This window comes from Salvelinus alpinus, chromosome 24, assembly GCF_045679555.1.
Source record: "Salvelinus alpinus chromosome 24, SLU_Salpinus.1, whole genome shotgun sequence".
Lineage (NCBI taxonomy): Eukaryota > Metazoa > Chordata > Actinopteri > Salmoniformes > Salmonidae > Salvelinus > Salvelinus alpinus.
The window spans coordinates 12,925,020-12,949,364 of record NC_092109.1 but is presented as its reverse complement, the minus strand read 5'-3'; the positions used below and the strand labels follow the sequence as shown (position 1 = coordinate 12,949,364).

At 42.3% G+C, this 24,345-nt stretch overlaps 1 protein-coding gene across 2 annotated transcripts; it reads right to left on the bottom strand.

Annotated features, from left to right (window-relative positions):
- Positions 1-7,732: 7,732 nt before the first annotated feature.
- LOC139552192 (TNF receptor-associated factor 2-like) lies at positions 7,733-24,060 on the bottom strand. 2 transcript variants are annotated; one of them, XM_071363660.1, is made up of 12 exons: positions 23,840-24,060; positions 21,417-21,627; positions 19,903-19,981; positions 17,653-17,751; positions 17,228-17,389; positions 17,005-17,079; positions 16,716-16,790; positions 16,464-16,550; positions 15,314-15,793; positions 11,742-11,919; positions 11,407-11,555; positions 7,733-11,176 (listed from the first exon to the last, which is right to left on the bottom strand). In XM_071363660.1, the coding sequence occupies exons 2-12, from the start codon at positions 21,602-21,604 to the stop codon at positions 10,958-10,960; spliced, it is 1,791 nt and encodes a 596-aa protein (XP_071219761.1). In that variant the 5' UTR covers positions 21,605-21,627; positions 23,840-24,060; the 3' UTR covers positions 7,733-10,957. The 2 variants fall into 2 exon arrangements, with proteins under 2 accessions (XP_071219761.1, XP_071219762.1); XM_071363661.1 differs by lacking the exon at positions 23,840-24,060 and adding an exon at positions 23,648-23,812.
- Between the last annotated feature and the right edge of the window lie 285 nt (positions 24,061-24,345).

Sequence of the window (24,345 nt, the reverse complement as noted above, 5' to 3'; positions counted from 1 at the left end):
TGAAATCTCTATGTAACACGGTTAGCTGGCAAAAATAGGGATATCTTTGAAGTGTGCCGTATGTCACCATAATGAGGCAGTAGGAAAATGGAAAAACAGAATGCATGTAAGTCCCTAGTGCGATAATGATCCCATAAGACTGCCATACATCTATGGTTCCACATGCAGGGGGCCGGGTGGGAAACCTCAGTTTTTGGCCTGAATACTAGACCTACGGGCCCTCCTCAAATTAATGAGTGGAGCACTGGTGTGATAGGCCCTGACACAGTCTCCCATTCCTCATGAAAATAACACACGGTTACCCATAGCAACCACTTTTACAAGCCCTCTTCCCAAATGTAAAACACCTGGCTGAGTTTTCCAGTGCTTTGGGTCTCTTTTTTGACCTCAGTAGAGAGAGGCGAGAAGGAGGGTTAGTCGCTCATACACTATCAGCGATTCCTAGACCAAAAAAGTGACATGTCAAAGGCAATAAAGCATGAGTTCCCCACTGTGATGATTGGGTACTTGTTCAGGTCCAGGCACCAGATGTACTGTACTGAGGTGAGGAGGGCTATAGAGGGTACATTGTTGATATATTTGACAGCATTTTAAAATTGGTTTCACTGTAGATTATTCATACATGGCTATGTTCCACAAGGAATTAAAATATTTCATTTACCGTAGATGGTTATTTGAGAAATAGTAACTGTTTCCGCCTGAATTCTCAATACAGTTGAGTTATTTCGGAAAAAATAAAGTAAATGTTTTTCCACTTGGAACCGACAGGTTCCTTTTCTTAATTCCCTGATAATTCCACCACCTTAACGGACAAAGGAAATTATGAGTAAGGTCAAGGAAGCTGTCGGTTCCAAGTGGAAAAACATTGACTTTCTTTTTTCCGAAATAACTCTAATCTTCATGCACTGTCATTTTTTAATTGATAAGAGCTGGGTAAATGTGTAATCCGTTTGGATACGGCATTATTCTTTTCTCCTTTGAGAGCTTTACTTAATTGTTTTATTTATTGATACCTTAAAGGCAAATCAACGCCATATTCATCATCTCCAGCACCAACCCTACATCAACGTACAGTGGGGAGAACAAGTATTTGATACACTGCCGATTTTGCAGGTTTTCCTACTTACAAAGCATGTAGAGGTCTGTAATTTTTATCATAGGTACACTTCAACTGTGAGAGACGGAATCTAAAACAAAAATCCAGAAAATCACATTGTATGATTTTTAAGTAATTAATTTGCATTTTATTGCATGACATAAGTATTTGATACATCAGAAAAGCAGATCTTAATATTTGGTACAGAAACCTTTGTTTGCAATTACAGAGATCATACGTTTCCTGTAGTTCTTGACCAGGTTTGCACACACTGCAGCAGGGATTTTGCCGTTTCAAGCCAGACTAAACTCCTCTTCTCTCAACAGAGGAAGCCACCTCACTGGGAGCCCAAATCTCTCACATTAGATAGCATGAATAAAGGCAAATCACCTGGATGGGATGATTTTCCCCCTAATGTTTGAATCTATTAGGTTCACTATTGCTCAAAATGATTCACATAGCTGTTCACAGAGGTTAAAAGGCTAGGCGTCCCTGTAGCGGGACAACTTCCGGTGAAATAAATAATCATGAAAATTCTGGATATTAAACATTTAGGTAAATACAAGTGTCTTATATCAGTTAAAAGCTTAAATTCTTGTTAATCTAACTGCACTGTCTGATTTACAGTAGGCTTTACCGCGAAAGCATGCCATGCGATTGTTTGAGGACGGCGCACCACATCAAAATATTTTTCCACCAGGTTTCATAAATTCACAAATAGCGATTAAATATTCACTTACTTTTTGAAAATCTTCCTCTGTTTTGTCATCCAAAGGGTTCCAGCTACAACATGTAGTGTTGTTTTGTTAGATAAAATTCTTCTTTATATCCCAAAAAGTCAGTTTAGTTGGCGCCATCGATTTGAGTAATCCACTCGTTCAACTTGCAGAGAAAGGAATCCAAAAAGCTACCCCTAAACTTTGTATAAACAAGTCAAAATACGTTTCTATTCAATCGTCAGATACCCTAAAATGTAATTAAACTATAATATTTAATACGGAAAGAAGTATGTTCAATAGGAAAACGATATTAGCAGGGGCGTGTCCTCTTCGTCGCGCACGCATACACGAATTTCCAAGTCTGTGTCCCTGTAGTAAAACTCAGATTTCTTACTCATTTTGGAAGAAACAAGCCTGAAACCTTGAACAAAGACTACTGACACCTAGCGGAAGCCATAGGAATTGCATACTGGGAGCTAGATTTAATTATTTCCCTATACAGTCGTGGCCAAAAGTTTTGAGAATGACACAAATATTAATTTCCACAAAGTTTGCTGCTTCAGTGTCTTTAGATATTTTTGTCAGGTGATACCATGGAATACTGAAGTATAATTACAAGCATTTCATAAGTGTCAAAGGCTTTTATTGACAATTACATGAAGTTGATGCAAAGAGTCAATATTTGCAGTGTTGACCCTTCTTTTTCAAGACCTCTGCAATCCATCCTGGCATGCTGTCAATCAACTTCTGGGCCACATTCTGACTGATGGCAGCCCATTCTTGCATAATCAATGCTTGGAGTTGGTCAAAATTTGTGGGGTTTTGTTTGTCCACCCGCCTCTTGAGGATTGACCACAAGATCTCAATGGGATTAAGGTCTGAGGAGTTTCCTGCCCATGGACCCAAAATATCGATGTTTTGTTCCCCGAGCCACTTATCACTTTTGCCTTATGGCAAGGTGCTCCATCATGCTGGAAAAGGCATTGTTCATCGCCAAACTGTTCCTGGATGGTTGGGAGAAGTTGCTCTCGGAGGATGTGTTGGTTCCATTCATTATTCATGGCTGTGTTCTTAGGCAATATTGTGAGTGAGCCCACTCCCTTGGCTGAGAAGCAACCCCACACATGAATGGTCTCAGGATGCTTTACTGTTGGCATGACACAGGACTGATGGTAGCGCTCACCTTGTCTTCTCCGGACAAGCTTTTTTCCCCGAATGCCCCAAACAATCGGAAAGCGGATTCATCAGAGAAAATGACTTGAAAATGAAAATGACCCCAGTCCTCGGCAGTCCAATCCCTGTACCTTTTGCAGAATATCAGTCTGTCCCTGATGTTTTTCCTGGAGAGAATTGGCTTCTTTGCTGCCCTTCTTGACACCAGGCCATCCTCCAAAAGTATTTGCCTCACTGTGCATGCAGATGCACTCACACCTGCCTGCTGCCATTCCTGAGCAAGCTCTGTACTGGTGGTGCCCCGATCCCGCAGCTGAATCAACCGTAGGAGATGGTCCTGGTGCTTGCTGGACTTTCTTGGGCGCCCTGAAGCCTTCTTCACAACAATTGAACCGCTCTCCTTGAAGTTCTTGATGATCCGATAAATGGTTGAATTAGGTGCAATCTTACTGGCAGCAATATCCTTGCCTGTGAAGCCCTTTTTGTGCAAAGCAATGATGACGGCACGTGTTTCCTTGCAGGTAACCATGTTTGACAGAGGAAGATCAATGAATCCAAGCACCACCCTCCTTTTGAAGCTTCCAGTCTGTTATTCGAACTCAATCAGCATGACAGCGTGATCTCCAGCCTTGTCCTCGTCAACACTCACATCTGTGTTAACGAGAGAATCACTGACATGATGTCAGCTGGTCCTTTTGTGGCAGGGCTGAAATGCAGTGGAAATGTTTTTGGGGGATTCAGTTCATTTGCATGGCAAAGAGGGACTTTGCAATTAATTACAATTCATCTGATCACTCTTCATAACATTCTGGAGTATATGGAAATTGCCATCATACAAACTGAGGCAGCAGACTTTGTGAAAATGTATATTTGTGTCATTCTCAAAACTTTTGGCCATGACTGTACATTCCATTGGAAAAGCATGGGCTCTCAAAAAAAAGGTATTTCCGGTTGGTTTTTCTTTTGATTTTCTCCTACCATATCTATTGTGTTATAGTCTCCGACATTATTTTAACATTTCATCAACCTTCAGAGTGTTTTCTTTCCAATGGTACCCATTTTATGCATATCCTGGCTTCAGGGCCTGAGCAACAGGCAGTTTACCATGGGCATGTCAGTCAGGCGGAAATTGAGAAAAATAGACCCTAGCCTGAAGAAGTCTTAAAGTGGCTAGAGATTTGAGTCAGTATGTTGGCAGCAGCCACTCAATGTTAGTGATGGCTGTTTAGGGTCTCATCCTTCCTCATTTTTCAGAATACAAGCTTGAAACAATGTCTAAAGACTGTTGACGTCTAGTGGAAGCCATAGGAACTGCAATCTGGGTCCTACCCCATTACATACTGTATAGGCATTCAATTGGAAAGTACCCACATCAAAAATATCCCAATTCCTGGATGAATTTTCCTCAGGTTTTCACCTGCCATATCAGTTCTGTTATACTCACGGACATTACTCAGTTCTGTTATACTCACGGACATTTTACCAGTTTTGTAAACTTTTGAGTGTTTTCTATCCAAATCTACCAATTATATGCATATCCTAGCTTCTGGGCCTGAGTAACAGGCAGTTTACTTTGGGCACCTCAGTCATCCAAACTTCCGAATACTGCCCCCTATTCCAAAAAAGTTAACAGTCTGATGGCCTTGAGATAAAAGCTGTTTTTCAGTATCTCGGTCCCAGCTTTGATGCATCTGTACTGACCTCGCCTTCTGGATGATAGCGGGGTGAACAGGCAGTGGCTCGGGTGGTTGTTGTCCTTGATTATCTTTTTGGCCTTCCTGTGACAACGGGTGCTGAAGGTGTCCTGGAGGGCAGGTAGTTTTCCCCCGGTGATGCATTGTGCAGACCTCACTACCCTCTGGAGAGCCTTGCGGTTGTGGGCGGAGCAATTGCCGTACCAGGCAGTGATACAGCCCGACAGGATGCTCTCGATTGTGCATCTGCAAAAGTTTGTGAGGGTATTTGGTGACAAGCCTAATTTTTTCAGCCTCGTGAGGTTGAAGAGGCGCTGATGTGCTGTTGCGCCGTCATCGCCACACTGTCTGTGTGGGTGGACCATTTCAGTCTGTCCGTGATGTGTACGCCGAAGAACTTAAATCTTTGCACCTTCTCCACTACTGTCCCGTCGATGTGGATAGGGGGGTTCCCCTCTGCTGTTTACTGAAGTCCGCGATCATCTCCTTTGTTTTGTTGACGTTGAGTGTGAGGTTATTTTCCTGGCACCACACTCCGAGTGCCCTCACCTCCTCCCTGTAGGCCGTCTCGTCGTTGTTGGTAATCAAGCCTACCACTGTAGTGTCGTCTGCAAACTTGATGATTGAGTTGGAGGCGTGCATGGCCACGCAGTCATGGGTGAACACGGAGTACAGGAGAGGGCTAAGAACGCACCCTTGTGGTGCCCCAGTGTTGAGGATCAGCGGGGTGGAGATGTTGTTTCCTACCCTCACCACCTTGGGGCGGCCCGTCAAAGTCCAGGACCCAGTTGCACAGGGCGGGGTTGAGACCCAGGGTCTCGAGCTTAATGACGAGTTTGGAGGGTACTATGGTGTTAAATGCTGAGCTGTAGTCGATGAACAGCATTCTTACATAGTTATTCCTCTTGTCCAGATGGGTTAGGGCAGTGTGATTGTGATTGCGTCGTCTGTGGACCTATTGGGGCGGTAAGCAAATTGGAGGGGTCTAGGGTGTCAGGTAGGGTGGAGATGATATGATCCTTGACTAGTCTCTCAAAGCACTTCATGATGACGGAAGTGAGTACTATGGGGCGATAGTCGTTTAATCCAGTTACCTTAGCTTTCTTGGGAACAGGAACAATGGTGGCCCTCTTGAAGCATGTGGGAACAGCAGACTGGGGTAGGGATTGATTGAATATGTCCGTAAACACACCAGCCAGCTGGTCTGCGCATGCTCTGAGGACGCGGCTAGGGATGCCGTCTGAGCCGGCAGCCTTGCGAGGGTTAACACGTTTAAATGTTTTACTCACGTTGGCTGCGGTGAAGGAGAGTCCGCAGGTTTTGGTAGCGGGCCGTGTCGGTGGCACTGCATTGTCCTCAAAGCGAACATGAAGTTGTTTAGTTTGTCTGGGAGCAAGACATTGGGGTCCGCGACGGGGCTGGTTTTCTTTTTGTAGTCCATGATTGACTGTAGACCCTGCCATATACCTCTCATGTCTGAGCTGTTGAATTGCGACTCTACTTTGTCTCTACACTGACGCTTAGCTTGTTTGATTGCCTTGCGGAGGGAATAGCTACACTGTATTCTGGCATGTTTCCGGTCACCTTGCCCTAATTAAAAGCAGTGCTTTCAGTTTCGCGCGAATGCTGCCATCAATCCACGGTTTCTGGTTGGGAAAGGTTTTAATTGTCGCCGTGTGTACAACACCGATGCACTTGCTTATAAACTCGCTCACCGAATCAGCGTATACATCAATGTTGTTGTTCGACGCTATCCGGAACATATCCCAGTCCATGTGATTGAAGCAATCTTGAAGAGTGGAATCAGATTGGTCGGACCAGCGTTGAACAGACCTGAGCACGGGCGTTTCCTGTTTTAGTTTCTGTCTATAGGCTGGGAGCAACAAAATGGAGTCGTGGTCAGATTTGCCGAAAGGAGGGCGAGGGAGGGCTTTGTATGCGTCGCAGAAGTTTGAGTAACAGTGATCCAGAATTTTTCCAGCCCGGATCCTTCATTTGATATGCTGATAAAATAATCTTGTTTTCAGATTAGCCTTGTTAAAATCCCCAGCTACAATAAATGCAGCCTCAGGATATGTGGTTTCCAGTTTACATAGAGTCCAATGAAGTTCTTTCAGGGCCGTCGAGGTGTCTGCTTGGGGGGGATGTACACGACTGTGATTATAATCGAAGAGAATTCTCTTGGTAGATAATGCGGTCGGCATTTGATTGTAAGGAATTCTATATTGGTCACCTAACTCCTATATAATTCTATATTGTTCACCTAATTTCAGTATATGTGATAAAACAAGCAATGTGTAGAGAATCATAGTACCATCTAAATCGCTGTGAAATATATTTTCAATAACCGAAAGTAAGACTCAAAAGCAGGGGGGGGGATGGGGAGTAAATCCAGGAGGGGGGAAGAGTTGTTTGAATTCAGGAAAGTATTGTTGCAACTTGCCTAGCTTCCACAAGGGGCTGCGTGTAGACAAAGGGCTCTATTCAATCCACATCTTGGATTGTTCTGGTTTAATAATGTAATATAGCAGGACCGTTCCCGCTTTTGCAGAGATTACATTCCTGGTAAATGCTGCATAGATCAATCAGCTCAATCGGAAATTACCTTTACATTTCTATTGCATAATCTGTAACACCTCACTCAGTTTTACAGATTGAACATAGCACATAGTTCCTTTAGAAGGTACAGAATACGGTCAAGGGAATATTTGCCTCAGAGTGAATCCGAGATTCTCAGAATCTCTGGCAGATTACCAAATCTCATCAAAAGGAATTAAATAATTCCTGTATGAAGATCATGCATGATAACTGTAGTGATGGTGACCAGTGTCAAATAATGGTGAGCAGCACCCCCTACTGGTTGAATACAGGAACAGCAAAATCAATGACATCTACCTCCCTCTAACGTGGAGGAAGAGATGGAACTCAGAGGCTGTCCTACTATAAATGGCACCCTATTGGCCGATAGGGGTCAGATCAAAAGTAGTGCACTATAGGTTCCATTTGGGACACAGACAGACGGTTGGTAAAAGACAAACAAAACCCAGAAATCCAAAGACAAATTTATTGCATACTGCATGTTCTGTAAGAGCCTTTATAGCGTATATAGAGAACATCAATGAACACATTAGAATGTATATAGATCTGACTTCACAGTTTACCAATCACAGAACAAAGTTGTACCCTGTGGATACCTTTAAATAATACAAAGTGCACAATTAAAGTTAATTCAATTCAGCTGCATCAACAACTGTTAAAAGGGAACTGCCGAACTGTTTTCCTCTCACAGAAACAGTGGAGAGGACCACTGCATTAAGGCTTAACATTCAGACACCTAAAGAAAGATATATGATTGTACTGTAAGGAGATATTTTGCTTAACATACTAAATTGACGTCTCCATCAATCTATCTGGTTCCAAAAGTGACCCATGCATTATACTGGAATGAAACAAGAATACAAACCATAAACCTTAAATACACATTATTCTCCAAGCATATTTGGCACCATATTTGAGCATAGAATACAAGTACAACTTACAATACAACGTTTGTAATAATATGGAGGTAATATAGCATTTTGGCACAGCACAAGAATAAGTATTTATGTAAAGGACTGATCGTTATGTGCACTATACTTACTGATCAACTTCCCCTGTTTGAAGCTAAAAAGCTGCAGAAACGATTATTCCTATAATGAACATGGTCAGAATCTACTCCCGCAGAACCAAACCCTGTCTATAACCATCAGAGGACCAAACAACACCGTATTCACTGACTGAGGCCAAATACTACCCATTTAACAACCAAGGCACCCTTTCTCAGAGGAAAATTATATCAGTGGTTCTCAACCTCTGGTCCGAGGACCGGCACTGGTCTCTGGGATGCTGCTGACTGGTCCCTCAGATTGTTAGCTGACAACAACGTAGCCAGAAGTGCTTTCAAGGACCATAGCAGCTTGTCAGTTCTTGGTACAAGAGGGTCCATTGTTTTCTGGTCCCAGTGGCATATAAAAGGTTGAGAAACAGAGTTAAATTACACAGAATTACTGCAAGAACCTTTAAAGGGTCATTTTGAGGAATGTAAATATTGTGTTTTTTCCCCCACCTAGTTAACCCAGAAGAATAGGGTGACATGGTTGGTATTATGTGGCAGAGCTTTTGTTGTTGCACCATAATATGGCAATTCAACCAATATATGTTACTTTAAGGGGGTTTCCAGACCTGTCTTAAACCATCTCATAAAAACAAAAAGTAGGTATATAGATATCATTAATAATATATTCAACAATACTATGGTTATTAATAACAGTATGTGTATAGTAACATCAATATATTGAATTGCTCAACATTATGATATTATATGTATAAATTCTTATGAATATATATAGGCATCTGCTTGTGTTATACAGAAGCAGTGAGAGATATGACATAATAATAACGCTATCTTTATTTATACTCCTCCAAACGAATGCAAATCAATGCGTTCGCCATTGGTCTACGAGGTAAGACAATAACGAACTGCGATACTGAATATGAATTGAACCCTCCCATGCACAGAGAGGTTTCAACACAGGTCAAGACTGGTTTCAAAACAGGCCTGTGAAAACCCTGACGCAAGTCCAGAGGGGGAAGACTATTGGGGTAAATCAGCATCCCCTGGTGGACATGCATAGAACCTACAGATACATTCAGATCTAAAGGATTTCCTCTGATTTAGCATTTTGGTCAGCATCATTTGTGGGGCTTCATGAATAATAACACCACCTAGGCTAAGAGGATTTCACTGTCACCCACAGGTTAATGGGATTTATGTAGAGTTACATCAAACATCAATTAATGATTTTCAACCACTATGGTCCAATGGAAAATTATACCATCACATTCACTTGTTTTCACTTCGAGGCTACATCCCTCATTATCCTTCCACTTTAACCTCTTCAACTAACGCTCAACTGTCTATGCTAAAATTCGCATTGATCGCCACACATTTGTTTTACACCGGAAACAAAGCTGAGAGAGCAGCAAAACTACATACAAATGTACCGTACTGTAATATGGACAGAAAACAAGGAACACACCATTCCTTCAGTTCATTGAACCTGTATTAACCTCCATCTGTGGTGGGGCACAGTACTATGTGTTGAGATGTGAGCTACTGTACGGAGCATATCCTGGGGGGAAAGCTCTTCCAGGTTGGTGTATTTACCAGTGACAGAAATACACTTGTCGTATGCCTCAGGCTTTGATTGGCAAGCTGCCTTATAACACCCTGATAACTCCACTGTATCTTCCACAGATGTACCGAACCACCAATCCCGTAACCCTCGACCCCTAAAGAGAAACAAGAAACGCAACACTAAGTATATGTAAAAAATATATGCCTGGATACAAGACATGCAGGCAATGTCCACCATCACAGGTGGTTTAACTCACTAACAAGTGTAACAACTAACAAGGAAGAGCCCTCCAGCAACTCAATGAAAGGAGAGAGAGCACTTCAACATGAACAGGCCAATAAAAGATAGCAGGCATGCAATTTGCGCAAAAAAGGCAAACAAATGCCCATATTCTTATTCATAACATAACTCCACGTTTGTCTATGCAAATGTACTCAACAATGGCATTGAGAAGCTCACGATATCCACAATCAAAATCACTCGCGTTGAGATCGGAAACAAGAAAAAAATGTTAATACCCTGCTACACCAAGCCAAGCTCTACTTCTACGATAAGCAGTGGGTCGGTTTTATACACGGACAGGGAAAAGGTTCATATCCCTCTTTTTACTATCCTCTAAAGGCTACAATTCACTCACTCCAAGGTCTTATGAAAAACAAAGAGAGAAAAAGATGCCCTCCAACCGCCACATATCCCTATTTCAATACCACAGGTTCTGTCCTACTCAATATTGGGACTATATTCTGGAGTTACTTGTTTGTTCAGTTGCCTTTTCCATGGATTCAAATAATACAGAGCTAAAGTGGGGTTCAAGCACCATGAGGAACCAATATGTAGAGCTACAACAGAATTGCTCTGCAAAGGACCGCCTTGTACAACAGTGCAAGGGCCTCCTGAGCTGGGCAAACTGGAGCCGCATGCAGCATACAGTAGCAAGCATGTCAGTCTCCCTACTACTGGAGGGGACTGAAATAGGCCAGAATGGATCCCAAATGGAACCCAAATGGAGCCGAAATGGTGACCAACAGCAGCCAAAACGGAGCCTGAATTGCCACAATGCTGCTCAGTTGCCTCGCACTTCCACTTCAAAGGGTGCATCTAAAGGCCTGTGAGATCCACAATGGCCTTGATGAAGATTATGTCGTCGCGGATGTAGGAGTTCTTGGCGTCAAGCTTTGAGAGCGGGCAGAACAGCGGGCAGCCGCTGGCGATGTTCATCTCGCTCACAGGCCTCTGGAAGGAGGAGGAAGTGATGTCAGGCCGGAAGGCGTCGATGATGTGCTCCCTGCTACTCTGGTCCAGCAGCATCAGAGTCACCTGGTGAGAGGTAGAGAAAGAAAGAGAGAGCGAGCGAGCGACAAAAAGTGTGAATTCCACATAAGCATGTCTGATTAATACATCACAAATCTTCATGCAAAATCTACATTTATTGTACATTTTCAAGCCAATTTGAAGATTTATAAATTACAAGACTGACGTGAATTTCAGTATGTAAAAAAAATATGATAAAATCTGTGCATTTTATAAACGAGTCCACCGGTCCTTACCTTCTGGTTGAAGGGCCATTTCAGCAGAGCATCACTCAGTCCTCTCATCACCACAAAGAAAAGAGACAGGTGACTGCCACGCCCTGTCCCGTCCCCATTCAGGTAGATCCGCAGACACATCTTATAGCCGTATTTACTGGTGTAGAAGGCTGAAAGAGGAAAATTGGGATCAGAAACACAATAGACTACGTTTTGTGCTGTCCTTATGACTTGCACTACTACGGAACAATGTAGTCTCGAATTTGACTCAGTTTGTTCTGGCTTCAGTCTTGACTCGGACTGGAATAGCTCTGGTCTCACTTAAGGTGGTCTATAGCACTGGTTCTGGGAGATACCTGGTGAGAACATGGCGGGGGCTCGGCCAGCAATGGCGTCCTGTCTCTTCTTGGTGAAGTCAGAGATCCTCCAGACGAAGACGCCATCGAATGTGGTGGCCGACATCTCTCTCAGCCTGCCCTCCATCTCCGCTACCGTCAGGTCCTTCAGCCCCACCGTCCTCTCCAGCTGCCGCACCTGAGACACACGCACGCGCGCACACACCAATGTGCTAGCTTCTATGAATTCAAAACAAACTCTGAATCTCCAGCTTTATACCCCATTATACAACGCGTGGTTTGGAATTCCCATTGTTAGAGCCTCTCCCGCCCATGATATATGAGACAACATACACATGGCCACATTCATATTAAGTGGCATCGTTTACATCGTTACCTAGCAACCCCACTACCACTACTACTAGTCTTAGCACCTGTAATTCGTCATGGATGATTTTAAAGCGACTTTTGATTTGTTTTATCTACTAATGTTTAATGAATGGTGCCAACAAGAAGAGGAGGATTTTAAAAGAAATTAAACAAGAAGAAGAGCAAGTGGACCAGCAACCTGAGCCCAGCGTTAACATTAGACATGCAGAAATCAGTAACGTTAGCACAGCTATAGACGACATAGAAAAAGAGAAAATTAAGAAGCCAGCTACATCAAAACAGACCGACTGGGCAGTGAAGTGCTTTCTGGAATGGCTATCAGACAAGGGAATAAACATCGATCTGGCAACCGTTTCAAAACACGAGATGGGTAATATTCTCCGGCGTTTCTACGCCACCTACTGAATAAGGTGTGGTTTGATTTGCAGTTGCACTTTGGCCGAAAAGGCAATCGCAAACTGAAGGCAGACTCATTCGTAATAAAAGAAGACAAAAATGAAGAAATCAGGAACCACAAAAATCCAATGGAAAGAGACAGAGAGAATCGTTGTGCCTGCATGTATGAGAAACTAGGGCAATGAGCTCTGCTCCACGTGGAAATGTGCAATTCAGCATCAGAAATAAAGCTGTCGATGCTGTGACCATCCGAAAAACGATGTTTTTCTGATCTGCCTTATCAATGTCTTTGCTACAATGTTTCAGCTCTGTTTTCAGATGCATGGACAGCGCCCCCATAAAATGTTTCAAACTGGCATTCAATTTCCCTATGGATAGACCAGACGTGCACTGTTTTCAGAACCATGGACAGCATCCCTAGAAACCAAGGATCTGGATCTATCAACCAGCGCCTGGGTAGTTTTGCTTTACATGGCAGTCAATACGAATAGAACTAACAACCAGAGAACGCCTAAAATGTCACTTGACAACCAGTGTTAGTGAATGTGGCATCACGTTTTGTTGAAAAATGTATGGTTTGGGAAATAATCTAGATTGTTAATGCTGGTAACCCATTGTATAAAAGCAATAATACACTCAAGGCCATGTGTTATGACATTTTTATCAAGGCTGTGGTTGTGTACGCCCCTCGGCTTCGCCTCGTGGCTATGCCCATATCACAGCCATGATAAAAATGTAATAACACTTGGCATCTCATGTATTATTTCTTAAGTAAGTCATGCCATTGAATTTAAAGTGGCACTCCAGTCCCCTTTTCACCATATTTAACACCTGATTTACTTAACAAAAAGGCACATCTCAATAGGTGGTCCAGGTACAGTTGAAGTCGGAAGTTTACATACACTTAGGTTGGAGTCATTAAAATTCGTTTTTCAACCACTCCACAAATTTCTTGTTAACAAACTATAGTTTTGGCAAGTCGGTTAGGACATCTACTCTGTGCATGACACAAGTAATTTTTCCAACAATTGTTCACAGACAGATTATTTCACTTATAATTCACTGTATCACAATTCCAGTGGGTCAGAAGTTAACATACACTAAGTTGACTGTGCCTTTAAACAGCTTGGAAAATTCCAGAAAATGATGTCATGGCTTTAGAAGCTTCTGATAAGCTAATTGACATCATTTGAGTCAATTGGAGGTGTACCTATGGATGTATTTCAAGGCCTACCTTCAAACTCAGTGCCTCTTTGCTTGACATCATGGAAAAATCAAAAGAAATCTGCCAAGACCTCAGAAAAAACATTGTAGACCTCCACAAGTCTGGTTCATCTTTGGGAGCAATTTCCAAACGCCTGAAGGTACCACGTTCATCTGTACAAACAATAGTACGCAAGTATAAACACCATGGGACCACACAGCCGTCATACCGCTCAGGAAGGAGACGCGTTCTGTCTCCTAGAGATTAACGTACTTTGGTACGAAAAGTGCAAATCAATCCCAGAACAACAACAAAGGACCTTGTGAAGATGCTGGAGGAAACAGGTACAAAATGATCTATATCCACAGTAAAACGAGTCCTATATCGACATAACCTGAAAGGCCGCTCAGTAAGGAAGAAGCCACTGCTCCAAAACCGCCATAAAAAAGCATGACTATGGTTTGCACCTGATCGTACTTTTTGGAGAAATGTCCTCTGGTCTGATGAAACAAAAATAGAACTGTTTGGCCATAATGACCATCGTTATGTATGGAGGAAAAAGGGGGAGCCTTGCAAGCCGAAGAACACCATCCCAACCGTGAAGCAAGGGGGTGGCAGCATCAAGTTGTGGGGGTGCTTTGCTGCAGGAGGGACTGGTGCACTTCACAAAATACATGGCATTATGAGGAAGGAAAATTACGTGGATATATTGAAGCAACATCAGTCAGGAAGTTAAAGCTTGATCGCAAATGAGTCTTCCAAATGGACAATGACCCCAAGCATACTTCCAAAGTTGTGGCAAAATGGCTTAAGGACAACAAAGTCAAGGTATTGGAGTGGCCATCACAGACCCCTGACCTCAATCCTATAGAAAATGTGTTGGCAGAACTGAAAAAGCGTGTGCGAACAAGGAGGCCTACAAACCCGACTCAGTTACACCAGCTCTGTCAGAAGGAATGGGCCAAAATTCACCCAACTTATTGTGGGAAGCTTGTGGAAGGCAATGCTAACAAATACTAATTGAGTGTATATAAACTTCTGACCCACTGGGAATGTGCTGAAAGAAATAAAAGCTGAAATAAATAATTCTCTCTAATATTATTCTGACATTTCACATTCTTAAAATAAAGTGGTGATCCTAACTGACCTAAAACAGGGAATTTTTACTAGGATTAAATATCAGAAATTGTGAAAAACTGAGTTTAAATGTATTTGGCTAAGGTGTATGTAAACTTCTGACTTCAACTGTACATGTAAGTCATGACATAGGAACAGTTAGGGGGTGGGGCCTGTTTTGCTCTTTATTTCTCCTCTTTGGTTCATCAAGTAAGGAGAAGGCTGATGACATCACGGATTCCTATCAGACCAACTCCTTGAGTGCCCTACTGTTTGAAGTTTGCAGTTGTGTGAAAAACAAAATAACTATTTTTCTCCCAATTTTTTTTTTACCCTTTAGTGTGTGTACTTTACTATATTTATACTTGGGAAATCGCTTCCTACAATAAAAGTAAAACAAATCGCTGGAGGACGTCTTTAAATGTTGGAAAGGGACTCTATAAAGCAAATTACAATTTAATTTCTGCTTCAGGGTCCTCATTCCTACCTTGTTGCTCAGGGCCTCAATCTTATCCTGGTCCAGGCGATGCTGTCTGTTACCTGCCTCCATGGTGGTGGTGAAGCGTTCTACCTCTCGGTTCAACACACACACCACATTCTCAAACGTCCCCACCTTCACCTCCAGGTCAGTGCACCTGCGTCCCAGCTCCGCCACCTTGGTCTTCTCACTGTGGAGCTGCAGCTCCAGGGCCGCCCCCACCGAGCTAGGCAGGGGGGTGAAGGAGGTGGACACGGTCAGGGTTGGGACTGGGGCGGGAGGTGGAGGCAGAGGAAGAGCCGGGGTAGGAGGCCCGGGGAGACCTAAGGAGGAGGAAGAGGAGGAGGTGGCCCCCTGCACGGGAGGCCCGATCGAGGTGGTGCTGAGCTGGGAGACGCGGATCTCCAGCTCCCTGAGGGAACGGTGGAGGTCCAGGAGCTTGTGTCCGGCTAGCTCCAGTCCCTGCGGCTGCAGGCCCTCCATGCTCACCTTCAGGGATACATAAGTAAACACAGAGAAAATAACCACTCCATCAACAAAACAAAAGGAGCTGATCGTAGACTAGGAGACAGAAGATACTGTGTATTTAAATACTGTATTCTCGACAAAGCTCATTCTAATACTTCTACTACTGTACATTGCATTTTAGTTACACTGTTAATACGCACCAGATATTTATTTATATACTGTATTCTCGACATAGTTCACTCAAATATATCTACTGCGTACATACCATTTTTAGTATATCTTGGGTGAACACATCTGGTGTACATACGCATAGATTGCATTTGGATTACTGTTACTGTGCTATTTCATGTTAATTCGATTTGTTTTCCGATGTTTCTTGATTTACAATTTATTTATTTTTTTATTTTTTTCTACTTCATTGACATTTTACTGCATTGTTAGGAGCTAGTAACAAACATTCTGCTGCACCCGCTATAACATCTGCTAAACTGTGCATGCGACCAATAAACTTTGATTTGACGAGGCAAGTAAATGCTAAAGCTAATCTAAATGCTAACGCTAACGTAACTGCTAAGTAAATGGTAATGCCACCAACCATAATTTAGCGTAATAGGTGAGTACACTGCTATTCACCAAATAAAAAGGTGTATCAACAGCATTTCCGCTCCACTACATCCATGCTCACCCTCACCTTCATGCCCATAATGTAGTGTAGCAGCAGGTTGAGATGCTCGTATGCGCAGGCCCTCTCGTGGTCGTGGATCCTCTCCTTCTCCACCTGCACAGAGAGCGGGGGAGAGGACAGCTGTTCTAACAGTAGCACTTTAACCAGGTATTAACTAAGAAATAACATGGTCAAATGGTAATTACACAGTAACAACCTTGTTTGTTTCATTAGGATTGGTTAAAACCATAGCTCTGAAAAGATAAGAAAGCTACTTACTGACATATCACACCCAACAACATGGAATCTGCATGGCGTTCTGAATTTGCTGCAGAACTTAATGTGGTCCACATACTTGGGGAAAAAGCCAAAGAAGAAAAAAAGACAATGATTTGACAAGTTCTACAGCCATTTCAAACATCATCCTTCTTAAAATAGTGTGGATTCTTTTTCTCTCAATACTGTGCTTCCTTTTCTGTCATGCCTTTTCCAAATGCATTCAGTCACAAGTTCCCAATGACAATATAAAATCGGCTATATTGTGTGTGTTGACGATTTAAGAACTCACCTTCTCCCTGGGGATTTTCTTCTTGGCACAGCCTTCACAGATCATGGGGTACTTGGGGCAGATCTCGTCGTGGGCCTAAAAAGGACATGTTTTTGCATAGCTTCTTACACAAATTGATGCTACTACTCCTTGCAATCTTGACGAGATCATAAACCAGCCATTTGAGAGATTTAACAAACAACAGACGGATGGGCGTTCTCTCAGAGCCTGCATTATTTCTCACCTTGATGTTTTTGAAATGAAATGGTTCCTTGCAGTACTTGCAGTTGAGGGTTCTCTCAGGGCACTCTCGCTCGTTGTGGCGTTCCTGTTCGTTGAAGCGGATCCGCTCTTTACAGGAAGGGCAGGGGATGATCATGTACTCACACTTCTCTTCGTGGCTCAACTGTAAGAGACCGAAAATAAAGTTAGGATTCACTTGGCTTTAGTATACGTTCATAACAGTGTAACCAAGGATCTTCGGTCAAACTGATCATGACAAAAGAGCAAAGCAAAACCCAGACATACACTACAGTACTGAGATGCATTGCTTACAAGCATTTCTGGCACATTGGTGGTGCTCCTTATTTTCAATAATGCCTGTCTGTCTAAACGCATCGTTTGAACGATGAAAAGGTTGATAATCAGTCGAAAAAACAGGCAACTAACCTCGTATTCTTTAATATTGCCTTTCCAAGTGCAACCTTCGTTGATGCAGACAGCAGAGAGGTTTTCGACCTCTCTTCGAGCTGCGTTGTCAGGAAAAGCCTGCAGAAGTGAGAGCAAACAAAAATGGAGGCTTTTGCTGTTACAGTTAATCTGTCCTGTTTTCCAAACGCATCATTTATGATTGCGAGGTGTGTGTGTGTGTGTGTGTGTGTGTGTGTGTGTGTGTGTGTGTGTGTGTGTGTGTGTGTGTGTGTGTGTGTGTGTGTGTGTGTGTGTGTGTGTGTGTGTGTGTGTGTGTGCGTGCGTGCGTGCGTGCGTGCGTGCGTGCGTGCGTGCGTGCGTGAGAGAGAGATAAGTGCACACGCTCCAAATAACGTGGACGCACTGGCACTACCTTTGCATTATACAACACAAGGAGAAGCTACTGTACACACGGATAACACCAGCTAGACATTACTTCTGAATGACAGGGCTTTTATAAAACCAGTGTAAACAAGGTCCGATTCAAAAGTTGAATGACATCACCAGTATTTAAAGGATACATTTAGATCTCACGTTTTTCTTTGGGACGATGAACTGACACTGGAATAAAAGACTGAAGAAGAAGCTCCTAGAGATTGACATCTTTTAAATACAGTGCATTTGAAAACCCCTTGATTTTCCCCCCACATTTTGTTACGTTATAGCCTTATTCTAAAATGTATTAAATCGTTTTTTCCCCCTCATCAATCAACAAACAATACCCCATAATGACAAAGCAAAAACTGTAAGACATTTTTGCACATTTCTAAAAAATGTTTTTACTGAAATATCACATTTACATAAGTATTCAGACCCTTTACTCAGTACTTTGTTGAAGCACCTTTTGGCAGCGATTACAGCCTCGAATCTTCTTGGGTATGACGCTACAAGCTTGGCACACCTGTATTTGGGGAGTTTCTCCCATTCTTCTCTGCAGATTCTCTCAAGCTCTGTCAGGTAGGGTGGAGAGTGTTGCTGCACAGCTATTTTAAGGTCTCTCCAGAGTTGTCTGATCAGGTTCAAGTCCGGGCTCTGGCTGGGCCACTAAAGGACATGCTGAGACTTATCCCGAAGCCACTCCTGTGTTGTCTTGGCTGTGTGCTTAGGGTCATTGTCCTGTTGGAAGGTGAACCTTTGTCCCAGTCTGAGGTCCTGAGCTCTCTGGAGCAGGTTTTCATCAAGGATCTCTCGGTACTTTGCTCCGTTCATCTTTCCCTCAATCCTGCCTAGTCTCTCAGTGCCTGCCGCTGAAAAAAATCCCCACAGCATGATGCTGCCACCACTATGCTTCACCGTAGGGATGGTGCCAGGTTTCTTCCAGACGTGATGCTTGGCATTCAGGCCAAAGAGTTCAATCTGTTTCATCAGACCAGACAATCTTGTATCTCATGGTCTGCGAGTCTTTAGGTGCCTTTTGGCAAACTCCAAGCGGGCTGTCATGTGCCTTTTACTGAGGAGTGGCTTCTGTCTGACCACTCTATCATAAAGGCCTGATTGGTGGAGCGCTGCAGAAATGGTTGTCCTTCTGGAAGGTCACCCCTTCTCTACAGCGGAACTCTAGAGCTCTGTCAGAGTAACCATCGGGTTCTTGGTCACCTTCCTGTGGCCCTTCTCCCCCGATTTCTTAGTTTGGCTGGGTGGCCAGCTCTAGGAAGAGTCTTGGTGGTTCCAAACTTCTTCCATTTAAGAATGATGGAGGCCACTGTGCTCTTTTCCTCGACACAATCCTGTCTCGGAGCTCTACAGACAATTTCTTCGACCTCATGGCTTGGTTTTTGCTCTGACATGTACTGTCAACTGTGGGACCTTATATAGACATGTGTGTGCCTTTCCAAATCATGTCCAATCAATCGAATTTACCTCAGGTGGACTCCAATCAAGTTGTAGAAACATCTCAAGGATGATCGATGGAAACAGGATGCACCTGAGCTCAATTTCAAGTCTCATAGCAAAGGGTCTGAATACTTATGGAAATAACGTATTTCTGTTTTTTATTTTTAATACATTGGTAAACAATTCTAAAAACCTGTTTTCACTTTTTCAATTATCGGGTGTTGTGTGTGGATTGACTAGGATTATTAAAAAAATTTACATCCATTTTAGAATATGGTTGTAACGTAACAAAATGTGGAAAAAGCCAAGGGGCCTGAATACTTTCCTAATGCACTGTATGTATTCAAGAGCAAGTGTGCCTATATGTTCACAAAGACCAACATTGTAGACACTTACACAGCCTTGTTTTAGAATTGATGTGGGCTCTTCAAAAATGTCCTCTTTGATACAAGCATTGCATTTCTGAGGTCCATCTCTGCAATGGGAATATGTTGTCAACAAACAGTACAAAAGAACAGTACAGTGTGAAATATTGTCAAATGTGTAATATACACTGAGTGTACAAAACACTCCTTACATTGAGTTGCACCCCGCCCCCCTCTTTTGCCCTCAGAACATCCTCAATTCGCCGGGGCATGGATTCTACAAGGTGTCGAAAGCATTCCACAGGGCCATGTTGACTCCAATGCTTCCCACAATTGTGTCAAGTTGGCTGGATGCAGTGGTGGAAAAAGTACCCAATTGTCATACTTGAGTAAAAGTAAAGATACCTTAATAGAAAATGACTCACCCAGTAAAATACTACTTGAGTAAAAGTCTAAAAGTATTTGGTTTTACATATACTTAAGTATCAAAAGTAAATTGAATTGCTAAAATATACTTAAGCATTAAAAGTAAAAATAATTTCAAATTCCTTATATTAAGCAAACCAGATTTCACCATTACATATTTTTTAAATGTACGGATAGCCAGGGGCACACTCCAACATTATTAACAAACGAAGCACTTCTCTTGATAAGTGTGGGAACTGGACCATTTTCCTGTCCTGCTAAGCATTCAAAATGTACAAAATACTTATTTTCCACCATAATTTGCAAATAAATTCATAAAAAATCCTACAATGTGATTTTCTGGAATTTTTTTCCTCATTTTGTCTGTCATAGTTGAAGTGTACCTTTGATGAAAATTACAGGCCTCTCTCATCTTTTTAAGTGGGAGAACTTGCACAATTGGTGGCTGACTAAATACTTTTTTGCCCCACTGTAACTAGCACTTTTGGGTGTCAGGGAAAATGTATGGAGTAAAAAGTACATTATTTTCTTTAGGAATGTAGTGAAGTAAAAGTTGTCCAAAATATAAATACTAAAGTACAGATACCCTAAAAAAGACTTAAGTAGTACTTTAAAGTATTTTTACTTAACTACTTTACACCACTGGCTGGATGTCCTTTGGGTAGTGGACCCTTATTGATACAGGAAACTGTAAAGAGTGAAAAACTCGACACAAACCGGTGCACCTGGCACCTACTACCATACCCAGTTCAAAGGCACTTAAATATGTTGTCTTGCCCATTCATCTTCTGAATGGCACACATACACAATCCATGTCTCAAGGCCTAAAAATCCTTATTTAACCCATCTCCTCCCCTTCATCTACACTGATTAAAGTGGATTTAACAAGTGACATCAATAAGGCATCATAGGTTTCAACTGGATTCACCTGTTCAGTCTATGTCATGGAAAGAGCAGGTGTCCTTAATGTTTTGTACAATCAGTGTATTCATCAAGCATCATATCTTGGGGGACATTTCAATAGTCTAAAGTTTTACCAGACCAGCACATACACATTACAGGGAAAGGAGACAATAAAGACGATTGTATACAATTGAGATACACTCTTTGAACTCCTACCTGACAGTCATATTGAAGCAGTAGGAACAGAAGCGGTGTCCACACTGGGCTTGGAAGGGCCTCCGCAACAGGTTGTGACAGCAGTTACACAGGTGCTTATCCTCCAGCTTATTGGCCAGGATCTTCTTGGGGAAGCCGGGTTTGTTGCTCTCCATGGACGATGGAGGGGATGGTTCTTGCGTGGCCATGATTCACTCAGTACGCCTCAGACCTGGCAACAACAACGTCACAGAGTCCAAATAAATATGAAAACACTACTATGAGGTATTGACATGACAAGGCAGGTTTTTCTATGTGTTGATGACATGATAAAGCTAGAATGATCAGTGTGCGCAGGTCTCCATTTGCCAGCTTCTTATAAGTCTCTTTTTGAAATCAAACTATAATACTGGTTAATAAAGATAAAGGTGCAGAAAGTACGCTACATACTGATTTTTCTTGATATGACACTAGGGTCATTCCACCAATTCAGTGCCTTTTGAGAAGCGTAACCTTTTTTTGTAAAAAACAAATTTTCCCATCAAGGGGTTAAAGAAAAAAACACTATAGTAATAAAATAACAGGGTTGACTGTAACAGGTTTGACAAATTAATCTAAATAAGACATAAATCCCCTTGTGACAGGGGGAACGGAAGCATGTTGTGTGCAACAGGGAGGGGCAATAGAATGCAAGCTTCACAAAAGATTGTTAAAACATTTCTAGCCTATCTATAGGTAACAGGGTTGATGTGTTATGCTCGACCCGCTCAGCTTTCCACTGCTACAGGCATTGGGTTTTCCATGTATATTTCGAGGTTGGACGTTAGCTCGTTAGCTGCACTGATAGGCGTCACCTCGTTAGTCAGTGTGCTAGCTTGTCATCTCGTTAGTTGGAAGGTGTTCCACCTGTGCTGGCCCAGGTGATATTTAAGAGTGGCTGGCTCAGTGATCGTGAGAGATGTGGAGGGTTAACAGCTTTAGTTGGAGTGCCCTATTTGATTTCTTGAAAAACAATCCTTTATCTGATCTTCCCTGTTTTGCACCACTTTTTGGTTTGCTTCCTGTCTTTAAGGTATGGGTAATTATTTTGTTTGCCTGTTCTTGGGGAAATTTAGTGGGTGCTCATGGTAGGTCTTTTAGGTCCCAGTTGTTAGTCAACTTTCAGTGGATACCCACATGAGTCTTTCAGAACCCCTCCCAAAACCCCACCTTTTCTGTTTTGGTTGTTGTCAGTGACTCTGTTGATAGTTCCCCTTCTGTTTGAGTGACAATTTTTCATTTTCTTGCTGGGGAACATAACACCACAAAAAATGGCCAATACGAGTAGAACCAGTAGAACCATCTAACATGCTTTTACACTATGATTTGACTATTAGATGTTAAATGTTTTTTGAAAAAACAATTTAAAAAGGAATAGTTCTACCATATTATAGCGAGCAGTTCACGTAACTGGGTTAACCTTAAAATGAGACAGGAGTAAATTAATCACTAATCACATAATAAATAATACTCTTCAGAAATGACTAAGCAACAAAATAACCAGGGCTTTACGATGATGGTGAAAACTTGGGAGTTGGGGTTCAAATCTTCCTAGAAGGTGCAGAGGGTGCATGGAGGGACATGTCAAAATGCCGAGATTGTATTGAATTCTCCATGAGGTCTATATTAAATGGCACTTCATTTAATATAACATGCTTTTAAAATGATATAATTGTGCACAAGTTCTACTTAAAATATCAAAGGGATGCAAAATGCACTCTTTTCGTGGAACGACCCACTAATATAACACTACTTGTCATGTCAGAGAGAGACAATTTTGCAAAGCTGATAGGTTACAAAAGCGAGCCAATATTGCTTGTTTAAATGGTGGCATTATAGCCAAATAACTGCAAGGTATGGCATCTAGCCTAATCCTTTGACATTCCAAAAAGCTTGTCATTGTTGTACTAGAAAAAATAATTTTAACACCCATTCCAAACATTACGGTACAACTGACACACGATCCATCACATGGTATGCTTGTACTAGTACACCGTGCATAAAGACAGTCATTGACACTATCAACGACAACTTCAATGCAGCTAGCCAGGCCTATAGAGAGATAGCATAAGGCCCGTCTCCCTTTGTTTACATTTCGAGTCAGCAGTCATAGCGCCATGTCGCTCGAGCTACATTCGTGTCGGGAACAATTGATCGTCATGTCACCACAAACGAAATGCTCGGCGTAGTCAGACAATCCGAATGATGCTTACAAATCGTAAATCCATTGTTGTCGCCCTCCGCTTTCCCCTGTTGTTGTTGCTATAGCTATCAGCATCTTTAGCTGGAAGTGGTACCCAACACGTCTGCCGCCACGCCCCTTTAAAAAGCAGGTGCACAAACCAGTTTGATGTCGAAAGGGTTTCGTATTGAAAATGGACGACGGGCAATTACATGACATTTACCAGCGTTTTAAACCCTCATCGCTTGCAGGGGTAGTAGAATGCTCCTTCTCGTCGCAGCCCCGCGATGTACAAATGTACAAATGTTGCATGTGACTCTGCAGAAGAATGATTCAGTTTTCTTTAATGTTAACGACATAATACATATGGTACCGAGAAGCTAGCTAGGGCTGTTATTGTCCAACTTCGCCATTGCACTGTGCTGTGTGGGTGTTACGTCATGTGCAGCCTGAACATGGGTTGACCAATGATGTGTAGGCTACATATAAATCATTAGGATTGACTTGACAGCCAGACCAAACGTGAGCCTGTATAGGGGGGTGCATTCCTAACGGTATTCCTTTTCTAAAAGTTTCATACTAGACTAAAATTAAAATACATTCATACAAAAAAATATAGAGATACGGATCAATTCTACAGTTTAGATTTGCATAATTATATATGTTATACAATTTATAACACTTGACTATTATTTATACCAAATTCCAGTATAGTTACTATATAAGCAT

Coding starts and splice junctions, on each gene's coding strand:
- LOC139552192 (XM_071363660.1), bottom strand. CDS start 21,604: ATGGCCACGCAAGAACCATCCCCTCCATCGTCCATGGAGAGCAACAAA. Junction 17,752..19,902: donor CAATTCTAAAACAAGGCTGT/GTAAGTGTCTAC, acceptor TCACTTCTGCAG/GCTTTTCCTGACAACGCAGC. Junction 16,791..17,004: donor AGAAAATCCCCAGGGAGAAG/GTGAGTTCTTAA, acceptor TTTTTCCCCAAG/TATGTGGACCACATTAAGTT.